Below are 21,149 nucleotides of genomic sequence, written 5' to 3' on the forward strand. Positions count from 1 at the left end.
GTCTTCTCTGTCCAAAATGTGAACATTGGCATCCTCGAAAGAGTGACCTTTGTCAGCCGAGTCTTGTCCTGTCGAGGTGGCTCTTCATCGACAGTGACAATCGACAGTGATTGCTCCACATGTCATTTCGTGTTTGTGCAAGGCTGTTAAATATGGCATTTATTTTCTTATTCTTTACCAAATGTGAGATCCCGGTCCAGATTCTCTTACAAAAATAACAAAATGGAGGCCTGTCTTGTCAGAGGTGGCGCATACTGTTTGGTCAGGATGTGATTTTTGATAAGGTTCAACATCTGCTTCATATATAGCTCCACCTGCCTCTGTTGCCATTTCCTTTTATTTAGCAAAGAGCTGCACTTGATCCATTGTGTTTGTGTTTGCCGCGTCTCTTCAGCTCCACCTTTGTTAATATTCAGCTGGGTTCCAACCACTGCTTTGATGTTGACCGATCCTAATTAGTGTGGACTTTGCTTTCACTAGAACTGTTCTCAGTATGCATGTGTGTGAGTGGCTATGCATTTGACACACAGAGGCCAGGATATTAGACTATGCATTTTTATGCTTTGTCATGCATATTTCATAAGAGGGTAACGTTAATAATGTAATACCTTTCTGGAGTGAATATAAATGAACGCACACGATAACGATGATAGTGATTATTATTATTTATATGTTTTTTCCATAATGATTGTCGTTATTAGTAGCTAATGTAAAAAAAAATTATCTTTCTTCTCTCGAGCTGTTAACTAATAGAAGTATCACACACACATACAGTTTCTCCTATCACACGCTAAATGTTCCCGGTTATTACCACATCCTAATGAGTTATCCAACTATCTTTGGTTTTTTATTTTTCTGTAAGTGCACTGTTTGTTCCCGTCTTGTCCCCCCCCCCCTGTTCTATTGTTAGTGTGGTATTGAAACATGAAATTAGGCTCTTGGAAAAACTTGGAAGAATTCTAGAAATATAATCAGTGTCCTAAACTGAGCAAAAATGGATACTTTTGTTTCCATATATTCATTAAATCCATTACTACTGGTAACAAGTTCTGCTGACAGATTTTTTTTCTTCCATTCACTTGTTAGTGTACTTCACAGATCAGGGGCCCGTTCTTCGTACCTCGCTAAGTAGGTTAGCCGGATTAGATTGTTGACGATTTCGCGTGATCTTGGATCAGTCGGTTCCCCGAAGCTCATCCGGGACTTGCTGCCATAGCAACAGAGCCGTAAGCGTAAACCTGCTCGGGAGCAGGTTCACTTTATGTAAACAGGATTAGATCGCGGCCACGCAGGTATGTCCGCTTCATTTATACGAAAGCAACAGCGATATTCCACCACTGTTTCACCATAAATAAATATTATCAATGTAACTAAAGATAATGCAGCACTTGATCCTTTTATTGATTTCACACAGATACATACAGGTCATTTCCTAAAAAAGGGAAATGTACTATTAACATTCTATTACATGTATGTGATTATTACAGATGTAATTCATATTTCACAGTAGTAATTGCAAATTACTTTGTGTAATCAAGATGAGAGACCACGGCTATAAAAGCGAAGGTGGATTTGGGAAGCCTGTCGCAGCCATGTCCTGTCCGTATACGCGACCAACCCATTGCGGAAGGTGCAAGATTGATAAGGAGAGTCCTCAGAATTCAGCGTATATTGCGGGATAGACAGGATCCTTTAGCTCAGCGCGACAGTGTGCTCATAGAGAGATATCGATATTCCCGTGAGGGTATTATTTACTTAACCAACTTGTTGACGAGGGGGTGCAGGACCACCACCTGTCTTTTTTTCCTCTGCCCTTTTCTTGGTTGCTGTTATGAACAAACTAACAGAGTATTACAGGCCAGTATTACCTTGCCAAGAGACGCAAAGCAATCTAAGAGATAAATATTACCATTCTGTAGAATACTCCTGTATTCCACTTTTACTTGTTCCCATGTTCTTGTGGGTCCTGTTGTGGCTCTAATGTGAAAGGGGATATAATATAACATATTATAATATAATATAATGCCATATGATATTGGACAATATAGTGTCATATGATAGATCTACCCTACCGCCTACTGGTGTTGGCCAGAGGGGCCGATGGCGCGATATGGCAGCCTGGCTACAACCGTAGCTGCCTCCACCAGTGTGTGAATGTGGGAGTGAATGAATAGTGGTATCGTAAAGCGCTTTGGGTGCCTTGGAAAGCGCTATATAAATCCAATCCATTATTATTATTATTATTAAATTACCTACGAGTTTGATTTGTCAGCAACTTTCTGCCAGCCCTCTCTCCTTGCTTTTGCAGCCTTTGCAGTGTTCTCTTGCGTTTTAATTAAACTCTGAAACTCCTGAAATCCCTCACTCATGAGTTCTTGCTCTGCTGCCGGAAAATACCGAGCACGCCCCTTCGACATTTTCGCCGACCAATCAGCGGGTTGCCGATCAATGTTTCTACTATCGATGCGTAGCCCCTTTTACGACACCCAGTGGTGTCACATTCCTGCGTCCAGCTGTAGTAATCGTCAACAGCAGGTGTGTTCGGGGAACCGGATTAGCGAGCTCACGGTTAGCGCGATGATTTGATCTTGGATGTAGTAAGCGACGTACGAAGAACGGGCCCCAGACCTCATCGTTAGTCCAGAGGTTTGTAAGCCAGAAGTCAGACATTGTGGAAAGGTTTAAAACTAGCCAGTTATTTTCAGGCTACTGTCGCTGACCACTATAGCATACACCTGTTGATGAACTAATCATACATTTCTCTTATGTGGTGATTATTAACTATTAATGCCACCGTTATCTGAAAACACAGCCGCTGATTAATGTCCCTGTGTGTGTGTGTGTGTGTGTGTGTGTGTGTGTGTGTGTGTGTGTCAGTCGAAGCTGCTGTCATTATTTGCAGCCACTCCTACGCAGAACAATAAGCAGCATGGAAACCTCAGTGAGTCATAGCTTTCTCTAGGAGACTGAGCATCCATCAGTCTCGCTCTTCCCTTTTCTCTCATTTCTAAAGGTCAGTCCTGATGCCACTCAGCTGGCAATAAAATGCCTGCAAAACAAATCCAAACACATGAAAATATATCTGCACTTACCTACAGGCTAAAAAGTGTCTGGATTCTTGTTACACACATTCTTTCTCTCAGAGCATCTTCCAAGCAGCATTCTAGCATCCACACAAATAATAATGGTATAGATAAAAAAGTTAGTAAAGCAAATTACATACTGGATACAATATGCATCCTGTTACACGGGACATATACAGACCACACATATAATGAAAATATACAATTTCAACATTTTCTTTATGAAGCGCATAAATCACGACTATAAATCTGAGCTTGAAGTTTGATCTTGGGGAACGCTAACTTTACCCCAAAGTGAAATACATTTTGACAAAATACCAAAGTGGCAAGCTGTTTTTGCCCAATATTTTTTCCTGTATTTTATAATAACCCCCCCCCCCCCAAAAAAAAACAACAAAAAAAAAACAAACAAAACAGAAATCCTGCCCTCACTATCAGTTGGTCTCACAAATGTTAACTTTGCAGTTCAAAAGAAAATATACCGAAACTATATTTCTTTGCAGTTATAAGTATATTAAATGGTAACTTTTTTAGTAACTATGCACTGTGTGCACAATTATTAAAGTAAGAGTAATAAAACAACTCAGAATTTACATATAAACATTTCTGACATGTCAAAGAAAATCAGTGACCAATATAGCTACCCTCACAAGCCTTCCATTCATGGAGTCTGTCAGTTTCTTGATGTGTTGATGATCAACTTTTTGTGCAGCAGCAACCACAGCCTTCCAGACACTGTTCAGAGAGGTGTACTGTTTTCCTCTACTATAAATCTCTTGCTTAAGCAGGGCACACAGGTTCTCAATAGGGTTTAGGTCAGATGAGGAATGGGGGCCATGTCATTATTTTTTCATCCTTAAGGCCTTTACTGGCTAAGCATGCAGTGGAGTACTTCGATGCATGCGATGGAGCATTGTCCTGCATAAAAATACTAGTCTTCTTGAAAGATGCAGACTTTTTCCTGTACCACTGCTTGAAGAAAACTGGGAGTAAGTTTGATTTTGAGGCCATCTTCAACCTGAAAAGGCCCAGCTAGCTCATCTTAATAAATACCAGCCCATACCAGTACCCCACCTTCACCTTGCTGGCGTCTGAGTCAAAGTGGAGCTCTGTGTCCTTTACAGATCCAGCCATGGGCCCAGCCATCTGGTCCATCAAGAGTCACTCTCATCTCATCAGTCCATAAAACCTTTGAAAAATCTGTCTTCAGATATTTCTTGGCCCATTCTTGATGTTTCAACTTGTGTGTTTTGTTCAGTGGTGGTGGGGTTTCAGCCTTCCTTACCTTGGCCATGTGTCTAAGCACTGAAAACCTTGTACTTCTGGACACTCTGGGTAGGCTGCAGTTCTGGAATATGGCAGCCCTATAGGATAATTGGTTCCTGATAGCTTCACTTTTGATTCTTCTCAAATCTTTGGTAGTTAATTTCCGTCTTTTTTTCTCAATACGTTTCTTGCGACCCTGTTTGCAACAAAACATTTGATGTGGTTACGCCCCAATATCTTAGCAGTTTCAAGACTGCTGCATCCCTCTGAAATACCTTTACATCTTTTTTTTTTGGCCCATTTTGCCTGAGGAAGAGAAGCTGCATAGAAATTATGCACACTTTTATATAGAGTGTTGATCTTCCCAGGCCACGCCCTCACTCATTATGCAAATACACATCACCTGATATGCTTAAATCCAATAAGCACACAAGTTTATACAGCTTGAAAATTTGCATAAAAATTATGATATGGCCAAAATACTCACTTGCCTAATAATTGTGCACACAGTGTATTGATTCAACCACAACAGAATGAACTTTTGGGAATTTACTTATTTGGATGATTGAGCATGCATCAAGAAATATTTAGTGACATTTTTTATTAAAGTGCAGCCTAAGCTTTAAGCATGGTCATTAGCTTTGAAAGTGTGATATTAGATAAATTAGTTGATCTGATGATGGAGCTTGAGGAGAAGTTGTTACTAAACCCTGAATTTATGTAAAATATATAGGCTAATGCTTTGGATGGTAGCAGAAGGACATTACCATCCACAACGTCTTGCCAGCAGCACAGCTAAAAATGAGCACTCAAGCAGAAAAAACTGAGAGTCCTAGAGCTCACTCGTGGTCTGCAAAGCGTAAATGCAGAATATTTTGGTGTTCCAGCGTTTTCTGCTTTGACAGGATCAAGCAGGAAATAAATGTAGTATTTTAGAACTACAGTTATGTATTTGGGAGCTGGACCAGACGTTTACAGAACAAATTTGTGCCTAGATTAAACCTTTCCCCTGCACACTGCACGAGCTAGAGCAAAATGTCAGGATTTCTCACAATCTAATTGGCAGATTGCCATGAAATGAGCACATTCATGCTACCAAGAAAGTGACCTTTCCTTTACTCCCACACTCAGGACAAACTTTACAATTTTTGGTCCCGCTGTTAGTTAAGTTCTAAAAACATCAAGATTGACAGTAGTATTTGTGTTACATGGAGCACTCTCATACTCTTGTTGTACTTGTTAAAAACCCAAACATAAAGCTTTGCTAGTGTTTTAACCTTTTAATTTTGTTCCCAAACAAATCAACTTTTGGGTCCTTATAATGGAGCATGATGGATAATGTAAATGATTAATGTCATCAGTGACTTGAGCTCAAACAAATAGCATAGCATGGTTGTTTTGCTCAGTTGTACTGCATCCAGCATACACAGCCTGTGCTCTGCTTTAGGCTTCATATTAAAGTCAGTGACAGGAGCTTTTCCTCAAAATACTTTCAACTGTGGCAGTCTAATCCTCTCCTGCACACTTTCATGTGGCGTTGTCATTCATGTTGACTTTTGAAGTTTTAACAAGACTGCTGTTCATGCGTGAAGCTCTGCCAACAGGTTTATGCTTCATTGGCTTTGATGGGGCTTGAGATGTGACAAATTTTGTTTTTTGGCCTCCTCTCCAGAAACCAGACAGTCAGACAGCAGGAAGCAGTTCAGAGGGCTTTAATTCAATGCTTTAGGGGGTCGGGAAGTTTAAAAAGCTGCATTCAGAATGTAAACGTCTTTGACATACTCGCTCGGACTTACATATGAGGGAATGAATGAATTCGTAGCAGTCATGGAACCTGTATTCTTTTCTCTTTTTTCCCTCATTATCTTTCCTTTTTTTTAATGTAGAGCCTGTTTATATGAAATGTGCTACATAAATATATTGCTAATACATATGGTCTTACTTAATGTGTGTGTAGGACCTAGGCATGGAATCAACATCACTGGATGACGTGTTGTACCGCTACGCCAGCTTCAGAAACCTGGTTGATCCCATCACGCATGATCTGATTATCAGTCTGGCGCGATACGTACACTGCCCCAAGACGGTAGGACAAACACACACACACACACACACACACACACACACACACACACACACACACACACACACACACACACACACACACACACACACACAGTGTAAATAAATGTTAATAAAACCTAGTACCTCCTACTGTAAAGGCTCCTGGGCATGCTAACATAAACACACACACTGTCACTGACTGATGCTATTTATTGCGTTGCTGCTATCAGATGATCTCCTGACTCATTTCTTTGATACTATTTGGTTACGGAAGTGCTCTAAAGTGGCTGTGTATTATATGTGCGTCCTTGAGGGAACTACTGCTGCTTGTGTTTGTTCACTCATGTAGTCCGGTGTCACTGAAGGACAGAAAAGGAGAGGGAAAGAGAGCATGGAAGCAGCGACACACAATGAATAATGCAAGGAAGAAGGAGTGATGGAGATGAAGATAGGAATTCAGAGGCCTGATGTGTCATTTCAGTACATTCTGTTGTGAAACACTGTTGCCCTGAAGCTGGCTGCGTTAAAAGTCTTTTTTCAAGCAAACACTGACTCCATTTCAATGTTCTCAGCCTATGATGATGCAGAAACATTACTGAAATGATTAACTAATTGGTATAATCTATATGTGAGTGATTTGTGGCCATAAATCCTGACCTTTCTAAAGCAGGCTTTGCACTTTAATTTGATGGGTTTCCTGTGAAAACAGAATGCTTGAGATGTGAAAAATAAGTATTGCATATCTGCACAACTTCCACAGAGAAAAGGCAAAGAAACACTAATGGCAAATATTTAGTGCAGACCCATGATTGCCCAAGAGTCAATACATTTTTACCAGCTGTGCGTCATCATGGCAGAATTTGCTAATTACGCTGGCAAGTGTGAGTGTGTATGTTTGTGGAAAGCTCAATTATATAGGGATACCATGTGTTTGCGTTCCCTCGTACACACCGAGACATGCCTAGACATGCCTAAAACTGAGAGCAGCCACCCTCTGATGATATTTTATGCCTGATTTAGGTTTCTGCAGGGAATCTTTGTAGTCCCCACGTAATTTAGAGGTGGGCCGATCGATCTAGTATAGACACCAACAAATTTATACTAGTGTGATAGAATCAATGCTTTGTTTCTATGCTCTAAGTTCAGTGTGTAGCCCACTGAAATTAGTTTTTTGGAAATGAAACGATGCACCTCAAACATGCACTATGAAAAATGTCTGAACCTTTTTGTGTTGACTGTTGCATCTATTTTATTTATTTTTCTATAAAATATTTAAATAACAGAGGTTCACCCAAAGTGCTTTAGAGACAGACATTTTACATTTCAAGTCTCAAAAATTTCAAAATAAATGAAAAGCTGGTATGTTTTTGTTGTCTTCAATAATTTTGGAAAGTAAAAATCACAGTGATTTAGTGGTCATTAAAATGTGCTCAGAATTTGCTAATTGATTATGATTTATCTGATAAAAAGTAGCTTCAGATTTTTTTTTATAATAATAACTAGCATGTTTGTGCCCTAAATTAGTGGTTCTCTAACTGTGGTACGCATACCACTGGTTGTACGTGGGCTCCCTCTAGTGTTACGCGGGAAGTCTCTTTTTTTTTGTTTAAGATCAAATGATATATGTCTTATATATACTACTTATTGGGGGATTTCTGAAAAATTAAAACACACACCTCTGCTATATGCTGCATAAATGAAGACAGGAAACTAAACAGCAGTGATGTTTGTAGGGTTACTGAAGTTGGGCTAGCTGGTATATAATGGTGTGCTATGTGATCGCTAGCGACACAGCTATGTTTGCATGATGTAAACACATTAACACAGTGAAGCTGGAGGATGAAAACGAACTTTTTTCCACTCGATAAAAGTTAACATGAGGGTTCCCAATGTTAGGGACAAATGCAATCGCATAGCAGGATGCTGTAAATGGACCAAACGTCAGTCAGGAGAACAACTGAGATAATCCATCAACAATACGAGGTTAGTCATTAATATACTGCTGTATGGGCTGGGCTGTAGTTACATCGTAAGGTTTAACAGCTGAGCTTTGAAATGAATAGTGGTAGCAAAAACCAAGATAGGCCCACAGTGATCTCTGCCTTTATTTAGGGGCTTGTTTAGATTAAATAGAACAAGATACAAAGCATTAAAACGTTAAAAACACAACAGCCTTAATAAACGCAGATTAGTTTTGAACGGGAAGCAGGGTTTATACGTCATCACTTAAAGACCGGATATCCCACCTGCTGTGAATGTTTTAATGCAGTACAGTTGTTATTATTATCACTTGTCACATCCTTTTTATGACAGTTAAAATAAATAACATTCATATAAGAAATAAAATTGTCTCATGTAAACTGTATGTGGTGTTAAATAGGCCTATACTACTGTACTTTAATGTCAGTCATAAGGGTGGTACTTTAAGAGCCATATATTTTATGAGGTTGTGTTCATTGTGAAAAGTTTGAGAACCAATGCCCTAAATCAAGTTATCTCCATTAATGCTTGCTAACATAATGCGCTTTCTCAAAGAAAAAGGCTAACTGCATTAGTAATCCTGGACAAGGATCATTGATGAAACACCCAGAACACACATAATCTCCATATAAAAGATTTGGCATCACTCACTGGTTTGAAAGCCTTGACTTCAGCATTTAGACTGCAGGCATATAGGTTTTAATTGACTTAAAGTGGATTAGAGTGTGAAGTGTTACGCTATCAGCTAATGCTAGCTCTTTACATCTAGTCTTCACTACAATGACAATAGTGAAAACAGTCCCCTTTGGCTTTTTATAACCAAGAGGTTTTATCCATCTTTTATATGCAGTTTATGAAACTGACTTGCTCTTTCCCCATTAAAGTGAGTTTTTGCCTTGCTTGCTGCTTAGAAACAAAACATGAAAACTTGAAGATTAGCATTATTTTTTTTAAGTAAGCTAATTTTAGCATAGCATTGGATGTAATAGCACCCTTTCATATTGCTATTAGACAGCCATCTAAACTTTCCGACATGTAGTACAGAAATATACTGCAAATGCCAAGATGACATTGACAAGATGGCGCCGAGTATGGCAGCCTCGTCGCGAGCTCCCCCAAGCAACGGCTTTCTTCTGTGTTTAATTTTACTTTTCCTTTATTTTTTCACGAGCAGCACTTGTCTCCTTGTGTACGACCGACAAACCTTACTGGACATAAAAGACGGTCTTTCTTATAACTTTCCGGAGTTCAAGTTTTGCAACACGGACGCTCCGTTTGCAGACCCCCCATTCATCTCACCTGAGACGCCTTTGTTCTCTGGCCCTGGAGGCCGCAAACGCCGACGCAGAGGGAGAAGATCTGGCGTTCTGGTTCGACTGAGACGGCGCACTTACAGACCACCGTTACCCAGTTTATTACTGGCTAATGTGCAGTCTCTGGAGAACAAGCTGTGCGAGCTTCGGGCACGGATCTCATTCCAGCGAGAGATGCGGGACTGCTGCGTGATCTGCCTCACAGAAACCTGGCTATCGGACAAAGTACCGGACTCCGCAATACAACTGCCGGGGTTCTCTGTGCACCGCGCGGACAGGTCACAGGATCTTACTGGGAAAAGCAGAGGCGGTGGTGTATGTTTCATGATCAACAACAGCTGGTGTGATTATGCGAACGTGCACCCGGTCAAATCCTTCTGCTCACCGGACCTGGAGTACCTGATGATTAAGTGCCGGCCATTCTGGCTACCAAGGGAATTTACAGCAGTGATTATTACGGCTGTTTACATACCCCCACAAGCCGACACTGACCGTGCACTCAGGGAACTGTACAGCGCGATCAGCAGTGAGGAAACCGCACACCCAGAGGCAGTGTTTATCACAGCCGGAGACTTTAATAAGGGAAACCTGAAGAAAGTCTCACCAAAACTCCATCAACACATCCTTTTTAACACACGTGGAAACCGGCTACTCGACCACTGTTACACCTCTTTCCGGGATGCGTACAAAGCCCTCCCCCGCGCCCCATTCGGCCAATCAGATCACTGCTCCATCCTGCTCCTGCCCGCCTACAGGCAGAAGCTGAAACAGGAAGCTCCAACCCGGAGGGCGGTGCACTGTTGGACGGACCAATCGGAGTCTGCGCTGCGGGACTGTTTTGATCACGCGGACTGGGAAATGTTTCACGTGGCCGCCAGAGACATTGATGAGTACACAGACTCAGTCTGTGGATTTATCAGGAAATGCGTGGAAGATGTCGTCCCATCCAGAACAGTTAAATCCTTCCCAAATCGAAAACCCTGGATTAACGGAGATGTTCGCGCGGCACTGGCGGCACGGAACACCGCCTTTGCCTCCGCGAACACATCGGACTACAAACACGCACATTACCAACTCCGGAAGACGATCAAAGCAGCCAAACGTGAGTACAGGGACAGGGTGGAGCAACAGTTTGACAACCCTCGGAGTATGTGGCAGGGACTAAACACGATCACAGACTTTAGAGGGAAAACCAGCACACCGCAGACCACGGCCTCTCTGTGTGAGGATCTAAACATATTCTACGCTAGATTCGACGCAGCGAACACCATGAGACCGGACAGTGTGCGCACCCCGGATGACGTCAGTGCGCACACTGTGTCTGAGGAGGATGTGCGGAAGTGCTTCAGGAAGGTGAACGCGCGCAAAGCTACTGGTCCGGACGGGATTCCCGGCCGCGTCCTCAAGTCATGCGCGGCTCAGCTGGCTGGAGTGTTCACACACATCTTCAACCTTTCCCTCTCTCTGTCTGTAGTCCCAGCCTGCTTCAAAATGGCCACCATCGTCCCTGTACCCAAATCCTCCACCATCTCCTCATTGAACGACTGGCGACCTGTAGCCCTGACCCCCATCGTAAGCAAATGCTTCGAGAAGCTGGTCAGGGACTTCATCTGCTCTGCACTACCCGACTCACTGGACCCTCTACAGTTTGCATACCGCCACAACAGGTCCACTGATGATGCCATAGCCCTGACACTACACACTGCCCTGTCACACCTGGAGAAGAGAGACACGTATGTGAGAATGCTGTTTGTAGATTACAGCTCAGCATTCAATACCATCGTTCCCTCGAAGCTGGACAGGAAACTGCAGGATCTAGGACTGAGCAGCTCCCTCTGCAGCTGGATCCTTAGCTTCCTGTCTGACAGACGCCAGGTGGTCAGACTGGGCAGCATCACCTCATCCCCCATCACACTGAACACTGGTGCTCCACAGGGGTGTGTACTGAGCCCTCTCCTGTACTCACTCTACACCTACGACTGCACAGCCACTAACAGCTCCAACATCATTGTGAAGTTTGCGGACGACACTACAGTGGTGGGTCTTATCACCAACGGTGATGAGACGGCTTACAGGGAGGAGGTCAGCGCCCTGACCCACTGGTGTCAAGACAACCATCTCACCCTCAACGTCGCAAAGACAAAGGAGTTGATAGTGGACTTCCGGAGGTGCAGAGAAGTACACACCCCCATCACCATCAACGGCGCTGCTGTGGAGAGAGTGAGCAGCTTCCGGTTCCTTGGAGTACATCTGGCTGAGGATCTTACGTGGTCAGTACACACAAACAAAACAGTGAAGAAGGCGCAGCAGCGCCTCTTCTTTCTCAGGAGACTGAAAAGATTCGGCATGAGCCCCCGCATCCTCAGGACCTTCTATCACTGTACCATTGAGAGCATCCTCACTGGATGCATCACCACCTGGTATGGCAACAGCACCGCCTACAACTGCAAAGCTCTCCAGCGAGTAGTGCGGTGCTCTGAACGGATAATTGGAGGTGAGCTTCCCTCCCTCCAAGACATCTACAGGAAGCGCTGCCTGAGGAAAGCGGGGAGGATCATCAAGGACTCCAGTCACCCCAGCCATAAACTGTTCAGACTGCTTCCATCAGGAAGGAGGTTCTGCAGCATCCGGTCCCGTACCAGCAGACTGAGAGACAGCTTTTTCCATCAGGCCATCAGACTGCTGAACACGTCATAGACACCTCAGCTTCACTACTGGAACTTCAACATTATGCACTCCACACTGTATATAAATGCCACTTGTTTTGCACATATTCAACTCTGTATATTTTATATATTTTATTATTATTATTATTATTATTATTATTATTGTTATTATTATTATTATTATTATTATTGTTATTATTATTATTATTATTATTTTTACTATTTAATTTGTAAAAATGTGTATACACACACACACACACACACACACACACACACACACACACACACACGTAGGAAAATATTTAGTATACACATCCAGAAATGCATACACTATTATATATTGTACATATATTTATTAGTTTCAGGTTGGCCATTCTTGTATTTTGCTCGTTTGTGTTGTTGTGTTTGCACATCTCTGTTGCTTGTGGGGCTCGCACACAAGAATTTCACTCGCATGTGCTGTGCCAGTGTGCCTGCACATGTGATGTGACAATAAAAGTGATTTGATTTGATTTGATTTGATGTGTACCAACACGTACACAGTTTGCAGTTTTCTCTGCTTATCTCATGCTTAAATAAGCCAGGGAACTTTATTTTGAAGAATAGTTGGTGCACCTTTGGAAAGATCAAATTAAGCTCAAAAGTAAAACTAGATTACACAACTAGACAACAAATGGATCAGACTCACTTTATAGACAGACTTCTTTAATGAAAACATTGTGTACAGTGATCTGTAGTCTAAGGGAAAAGGGTAAGGTATAAAATACTCACTTATATCACTGCAATAAGGTGCATTGTGGGAGAAATGCTTGACACACAGCTACAGTCAAAAAGGAGGGTACTGTGTGTGGTTTATAACAGGGGAATGGATTGTGTCTGAGAAGAACAGTGCAGGAATGAGAAAGGGTGTTGTTCAGTGAAGAGAGAAACACAACATAGCGTACAGACAGAAGCACAGAGAGGTGTTATCTCACGTGTTTCACTCGGCCATTCTGTCTGACACATTGCATCGCTGTTCTTTTACTTTTCTGACCTGGTTGTCAATAACAGTGTTTATTCTTTTCTTTTTAAATTATGGAATAGATAGATTATCAGAGCAGGCAACATTTTTCCAGTCTTGGGAAAAAATGTTGTATAGCCAGAGATTCAGTTCTATTCACTTGCTTCAATGAGGCATTTTCACCAGAGAGCTGCTGCTCACTGGATATTTTCTTTTATTCAGACCATTTTCTGTAAACCCTAGATGATGGTTCTGTGGGAAAATCCAGTGTCTAACATATTGCAACCAGCCTTTCTTTCACCAAAAACCATGCTATGCTCAAAGTCACTTAAATCCCATTTCACCCCCATTCTGAGGCTCCAGGTTTGAACTTCAGCAGGTTGTCTTGACCATGTTTACATGCCTAACTGCATTACTGAGCTGCTGCAGTCTGACTGGCTGATTAGGTATTTGAGTTAATGAAGTGGGGCCAGTGAGTGTGTTATGTTTGTAAGGCTTGGATAAAACAGCCTCTCTGTATTCCCTTGTGTGACAGCTAATTATTTTTATTGAAAAACAATTTCACACCTTGTTAAGGATAAATGTTTTGTCTTTGGCTGCATGGAGATCTAATTTGAGCCTCTCAGTAATACGTTATATGCTGTCAGATGCTCAGTCCTGTATATTCGACTGTTTCATTAAGCCTTGTTTCCTAAGGGCAGATGAACTGGTTCGGCATATATAAGGTGATATTTAATCTTGATGTTTTTATAGGCATTTGACAGGTACACGGCAAGAGTGTGAAAGTCAACTGAAACAGTAAAGTCTAGGTAGACTTGTAGCAAAACCAAAACTATGAACTACAAAAGCAGAGTAATATAATATTTGACAGATCTTTGACTGTGTGAATGCACTTCCTTTTATTCCGGCATTTGTCACTGCAGCCCTGAGAATCCGGGCAGTTCCACATACTGGTCCACAGCTTCCCCTACACAGGAAATTCCCATCAGGCAGCACCACAAAAGCAAAAAGCGTCTTCCCAGAGACCCCTTCCACCCAGCACTCAACCTGCTCTTGCATAAAGCCGGCTGCTTTGAGGCGGACTGAGCATGTTTTCCTTAGCACAATGCGCACTGAGTGCTGCACTTCCACTTTATTTTATACTGTGGTGGTTGTGTGTATGGCTGCTGCTGCTGTTATATTGCCGGTTGCATTTTTTTTTCCAGTATCAAATTTCTTGATGAAGCTTGTCGGATAGTATAAAAAGCAGTAATGTCAGTGGAGTATTAATCACACTGTTTATAACTAAACAGAGGTCCTGAGAACCTTTTAGCTAAGGACAGGATTAGCAGATTAGTGCGTAAACACAAATGGAATTGTCGAGTGGATAATATTATCCAACATCCTCTACAGGGAGTGCAGAATTATTAGGCAAGTTGTATTTTTGAGGAATAATGTTATTATTGAACAACAACCATGTTCTCAATGAACCCAAAAAACTCATTAATATCAAAGCTGAATGTTTTTGGAAGTAGTTTTTAGTTTGTTTTTAGTTTTAGCTATTTTAGGGGGATATCTGTGTGTGCAGGTGACTATTACTGTGCATAATTATTAGGCAACTTAACAAAAAACAAATATATACCCATTTCAATTATTTGTTTTTACCAGTGAAACCAATATAACATCTCCACATTCACAAATATACATTTCTGACATTCAAAAACAAAACAAAAACAAATCAGCGACCAATATAGCCACCTTTCTTTGCAGGGACACTCAAAAGCCTGCCATCCATGGATTCTGTCAGTGTTTTGATCTGTTCAACATCAACATTGCGTGCAGCAGCAACCACAGCCTCCCAGACACTGTTCAGAGAGGTGTACTGTTTTCCCTCCTTGTAAATCTCACATTTGATGATGGACCACAGGTTCTCAATGGGGTTCAGATCAGGTGAACAAGGTGGCCATGTCATTAGTTTTTCTTCTTTTATACCCTTTCTTGCCAGCCACGCTGTGGAGTACTTGGACGCGTGTGATGGAGCATTGTCCTGCATGAAAATCATGTTTTTCTTGAAGGATGCAGACTTCTTCCTGTACCACTGCTTGAAGAAGGTGTCTTCCAGAAACTGGCAGTAGGACTGGGAGTTGAGCTTGACTCCATCCTCAACCCGAAAAGGCCCCACAAGCTCATCTTTGATGATACCAGCCCAAACCAGTGCTCCACCTCCACCTTGCTGGCATCTGAGTCGGACTGGAGCTCTCTGCCCTTTACCAATCCAGCCACGGGCCCATCCATCTGGCCCATCAAGACTCACTCTCATTTCATCAGTCCATAAAACCTTAGAAAAACCAGTCTTGAGATATTTCTTGGCCCAGTCTTGACGTTTCAGCTTGTGTGTCTTGTTCAGTGGTGGTCGTCTTTCAGCCTTTCTTACCTTGGCCATGTCTCTGAGTATTGCACACCTTGTGCTTTTGGGCACTCCAGTGATGTTGCAGCTCTGAAACATGGCCAAACTGGTGGCAAGTGGCATCTTGGCAGCTGCACGCTTGACTTTTCTCAGTTCATGGGCAGTTATTTTGCGCCTTGGTTTTTCCACACGCTTCTTGCGACCCTGTTGACTATTTTGAATGAAACGCTTGATTGTTCGATGATCACGCTTCAGAAGCTTTGCAATTTTGAGACTGCTGCATCCCTCTGCAAGATATCTCGCTATTTTTGACTTTTCTGAGCCTGTCAAGTCCTTCTTTTGACCCATTTTGCCAAAGGAAAGGACGTTGCCTAATAATTATGCACACCTGATATAGGGTGTTGATGTCATTAGACCACACCCCTTCTCATTACAGAGATGCACATCACCTAATATGCTTAATTGGTAGTAGGCTTTCGAGCCTATACAGCTTGGAGTAAGACAACATGCATGAAGAGGATGATGTGGACAAAATACTCATTTGCCTAATAATTCTGCACTCCCTGTATAAGTGAATGAAAGGGGAAACAGACCCTGAAATACATATCGAGCTTCTGTTTTTCAACTAACAAGGAAAACTAAACATCAGAAAGAAAGCACACTCCTGGATAATACTGCCACTGTCGATAATAAAGCATCTCCCACACACGTAGATATAAACACATTACAGTCAATCCCAGATGAGCATGTATTGATTTTACAGTAAATATGAGACCAATCAAACTGCATCCTATTCATCAAGTCAAATGTGGAGCAAAGTGACCTTTCATTAAAGGTCCATCTAAAGAAGCAGGTATATATATTAATGTGCTGTGTTGTGTTACTAAATGTAGTTTCCCAGACAGACTGCATGAGCTGTTATATTTCTGTTTAATAAAAGTTGCTGCATGTTTCATTTTATACAATTAAAGACCCACAAAGAAGAAAATGAGCATTTTTTTTTTTTACCTTTATGGTATAAATTCTATGAAATTATGAAAATGATTAATCACGGAGGCTGCACTGTCAACACCAGTGGTGGTGGAAGTTTAAGGTGGACTCTAGGGGAGGACCAGAAATCTACTGAAACTAGTTTATTGGTACTTGAGCCTGTAATTGCTTCCAAATTATTGAGCAAAGGCTGTGAATACTATTAATACTATGGTATTTCTGTAGTCAGACAACAGAATGATTATGACACATAGCATATGCGTCATAATGTCATTTCATAGCTTCATTAATAGAAGTTTGTCTATTAAGTTAGAATGAAGTTGTTTTAATTTCTGTTGGGTTAGTTGTTACAACTTCTAAAATTAGGCTACACCTTTTTGTCTTTGTAACTATTGTGGCATTTATTTTTGACATGTTAGCTGTAAGAATTCAAAATCAGAAAGAAAAAAATATCCAAGTGACAAGAGTCCCAGTGACATTGCTATGCATTGGGTAAATTCTTATTAATCATGGCTGACTGTCAGATATCTGTTTCAGTGTTAATGGAAACTGCATGTGGTAATAAGGTCAACATAGATTTAATGAGAAAATGAACCATTTAGCATAAACTGTAAGGAAAACTAGTAGCTAAATTGTTAGCTTAGAGGTGTGGCCTGTCAAGGGTGTGAATATCCATCCGTTCTCTGCCGCTTATCCTTTTCAGTGTTGCGGAGCCTATCCCAGCTGTCTTAGAGCCAGAGGCAGGGTACACCCCAGACAGGTTGCCAATCTGTCGCCGGGCTAACACATAGACAGAGAACCATTCGCACCTATGGGTAGTTTAGTTTCCAATTAACCTATCCCCACTAACTGCATGTCTTTGGACTTTGGGAGCAAGCTGGAGTACCCAGACTATGCAAACACATTCCCATCAGGCAGCACCACAAAAGCAAAAAGTGTCTTCCCAAACTCCACACAGAAAGACCTGATGGTGGAATTGAGCTCAGCACCTCCTTGCTGTGAGGCAACAGTGCAAACCACTGTGCCACCATGCTGGTTTTAAATAGGTATTATAAATTTGATTATTTGAAGTAGTAATTTGAAATAATCAACTTGAACCAGAGTTGCCTTGAGGTGAAATATCGAAATAAAATTGATCGGAATTCATTGCAATGATATCAATTACCAGCAGCTGTCACTCCTCAGCGCTGCACATAATACAAAGCTGCGTTTCCACATGAAAAGATTAAGAGCTGCTGTGGGTGTAACAAAGAAGTTACACCCACAGTGGTGTAGCACAGGCGCTGGTGCATCTTTTACTGCTGTAGAAAAGACAGAGGAAGCAGTAAATTATGTAGCCTACCTTAAAGAGTGAACAGTGAGAACTGATACCAGCTGAACAATTGAACATGAAGATTTTAGGCTGATTCTTTTTTGTTGTTGTTGACTTTGTAAAAAAAAAAAAAGTCTTTTTACTCTTCCTGTCTGTAAAAAGATATATTTTCTTTTGTAAAAAATAAAAAATAAAGTTGATGGTAACAGTAGGGTAAGTACCATAGAGATAAAGATGAGCATAGATGCTGTATTGTCAGTTTAGGTTGGGAAACAAATGTGTGTTTAGAGAAATGCCAGTTCATGCCTGTAACTCGAGTGTTTATCAGGTAAATAGAACCTCCAACCGCCCCGCTTCCCACAGAGTTGTTATGAAGTGAAGCCTGTCGTTTTTTTATTTGAGGCTGTAAACATGCAGTTTAGTTGGAAGTTTTAACATGGGAGTCTTTAATGAATGACTCACTTGTGGAAGCGGCAGTAACCCTTGGCTTCATTTTTCTACCGAACAGGTTCATACTTGCTAATTATATTTATTAGCAAGCTCTACAGTTGTAGCTTGAGTCTTAGAAAAAAAACATATTTAAAAATAGGGAAATTGGGGAATTTTTATAGGGAAATTTAGGCCTGAAATAAATTAACAGTTGAGTTGGTTCGGGCATCTGACTATGATGCCTCTTGGACACCTATCAGGCATGTCCTACTGGGAAGGAAGCCTCAATACAGAGCCAGGACTCAATGAAGAGATTATGTCTCTTGGCTAACCTGGGAACGACTGTGTATCGCCCTGGATGACCTGGAAGAGGTGGCCGAGGTCAGGGAAGTCTGGGCTTCTCTGCTTAGACTGCTGTGACTCCAGATAAGCAGTAGAAGGCAGATAAATGGATGGATGGATGGAAATAAATAAATCAACAACAATAAAATGTTGTAATGATGTGAGAAAGTTCACAACCTGGAGCTCTACTTTGGATTTGATCAGTAGTTGATAAAACTTGTGAAAATGTACCAGCTGAATTATAAATTGGCTAGTTGCACAGGCTCCATGCACCACTGGTCCCTGATTTGATTGATTAATTATTTATTAATATGTAGACATTTTAGGAGGTTTATGTTGAAATAAACCTGCCAGCACATATTTCTACCATATTCCAACCATACTTCTGCCACCTTTGACAGCTCTGCCACTGAAAGAGCCCCAAGCCAGCTGAGAGCTGATTTTCAGCACATTCTGATAACTCGCTAATCCTTCCTGCCACATACCCTGCACCTTTTTCTAAATACAAGCACACAACAGCTGGTGAAGACCAGCCGCAACATCCAAATGCACACATTCATATTTAAGGTTAAGAAACATCCATCATTAGCACACGTATATGCATGCTGATACAAGCCTGCAGATGTGCTAAAGGATTTGACTTGATTAACAAAAAAAGCGTACGCTTTAGATATATGTGCAGCCGCTCAAATGCTCACTTGCTCTCACACATTTGGTGTCACAAACAGCAGCACAGCAGCCTCCACAGAGTGTGTGAAAGGTCTATTCATTGCTGTGTGACTCCAGCTAAGTGGGGTGACTAGTGAATCTTTACTTAGAGCAGCGGAAAGCTTCGCTGCTTTATCACTGCAGCTGCTCCGATTCTCTCTCTTTCTGCTCTCAGTTCTTTTACCTCTTTATTCCTCCTGTTTCACACCTCTTCTGTCTGCTCTCTTAATTTCTAATTTGTCTATGTGTTGTTCCATCTATGTGTCTGTGTCTCTACTTTTCTCGAGCTGTGAATCGGACAGCTCAGCTTGACTTTGCTCATAATAACAGTATCTGTTCCTGGATGTGTGCGGGTTCATCTCTGCTCATATTGCGGTTAGTCAAATGTCAGATATTTGCCAGTCTGTCACCTCATCACATTATCAGATTTGAATTATTTCATTTACTTTTCAAAATGTCAGCTAGAGCCATTCTAATTCAAACACAGATAAAGGTGCTTTTTATAGCGTGGAGCTATTTGAAGAAGCTAGCAGCGAAGAGGCGATTCAGAGTGCACCAAGCATAAGAAAAAAGTGATTGATTTGTTTGGTTTAACCCATGACTAACCTTAAGACTTTCCATAGCAGTGCTTTTATCACCATGAAGGTCGTGTGGCTCAAATCCACCGATCCAAGCTGTTTATGCTCGAGAGTTAGAGCCACACCCCACGATCCTGTACCACACAGGTTGCGTAGTGAATGTAGCATAAGCGACTCGAATTTAGGAGACCAGCGTCACAGCCTAATAGGAAGCGCATATAGATAATCTAGATCTATATAAATGTAAGAACTAATCATTTGGATCACAGGGATTGGTAATTGTCGTTAATTGAATCATTTCTATTTCCCCTTTGTTAGTTAACATCCAGTCCATGTTGTTATTCCATCAAATCAGTAATTTAATAACATAATATAAATTGTTCCAAAAGGCACCAGTTACCTGTGTTGGTGCACCTGTCAATCAAAGTACCCATGCTCCTATCTTTAGCATTGACAAAATCCACCTGAATGAAATTACCTGTATATAGTCGTGGCCAAGACTTTTGTTAGTGACATTTTGTCATTTCAGTTTACTTTAAATTTAATTTTTATTTATGTATTTTTTGACATATTTCTATAATATTGTGTGGAACAATTGCAAGGATTTCAAAACAGTTTATTGACAAATGAATAAAAATAGTTTTATCAGTGGTTTTATAGTTTAATAGTTGCCAAAATGTTTTTTTTATGTAGGAGGCTAAAACAGTTTTATGGAACAAGCTTTCAAAGCTGTTAAGATGGGCATTTTAACATGGGTATTGATGGGGATTCTCATTATCTACTGTTTACATTACTCATTCATTATATGTATGCACGTGGAAGATTTTCAATTAAATGCATGCAGGCACCAGACTGTACAGACTGTCTGTAGTCACAACAAGATACCGTGTACTCAGCCACCATTAACTCTCTGTTCCTTCTTGCTGTTTCTAAAGCCTTCATAGAGTTTACCAGTCCATTCCCTTGAATTATTAAAACATTTGCTGATGCAGAGACCAAAGAGCAACCCACTGAGTCCAAGCGTAAAGAATT

At 41.3% G+C, this 21,149-nt stretch overlaps 1 protein-coding gene across 3 annotated transcripts in view; it reads left to right on the plus strand.

Moving 5' to 3' along the window:
• The window catches only part of lrrc75a (leucine rich repeat containing 75A), a 79,712-nt gene that overhangs the window by 7,132 nt on the left and 51,431 nt on the right, over positions 1 to 21,149 (plus strand). Inside the window, exons 1-3 of one of the 3 annotated variants that reach the window (XM_076892146.1) lie at positions 1,112 to 2,646; positions 2,878 to 2,941; positions 6,307 to 6,435. In XM_076892146.1, the coding sequence (XP_076748261.1) occupies positions 2,930 to 2,941; positions 6,307 to 6,435 (141 nt within the window). In that variant the 5' untranslated portion in view covers positions 1,112 to 2,646; positions 2,878 to 2,929. Of the gene's footprint in view, positions 1 to 1,111; positions 2,647 to 2,877; positions 2,942 to 6,306; positions 6,436 to 21,149 lie in introns of those variants that run through there. The other 2 variants (XM_076892147.1, XM_004574575.4) reach the window with 2 other exon arrangements.

Source organism: Maylandia zebra, linkage group LG14 (genome assembly GCF_041146795.1).
Source record: "Maylandia zebra isolate NMK-2024a linkage group LG14, Mzebra_GT3a, whole genome shotgun sequence".
In the NCBI taxonomy this organism is placed as follows: Eukaryota; Metazoa; Chordata; class Actinopteri; order Cichliformes; family Cichlidae; genus Maylandia; species Maylandia zebra.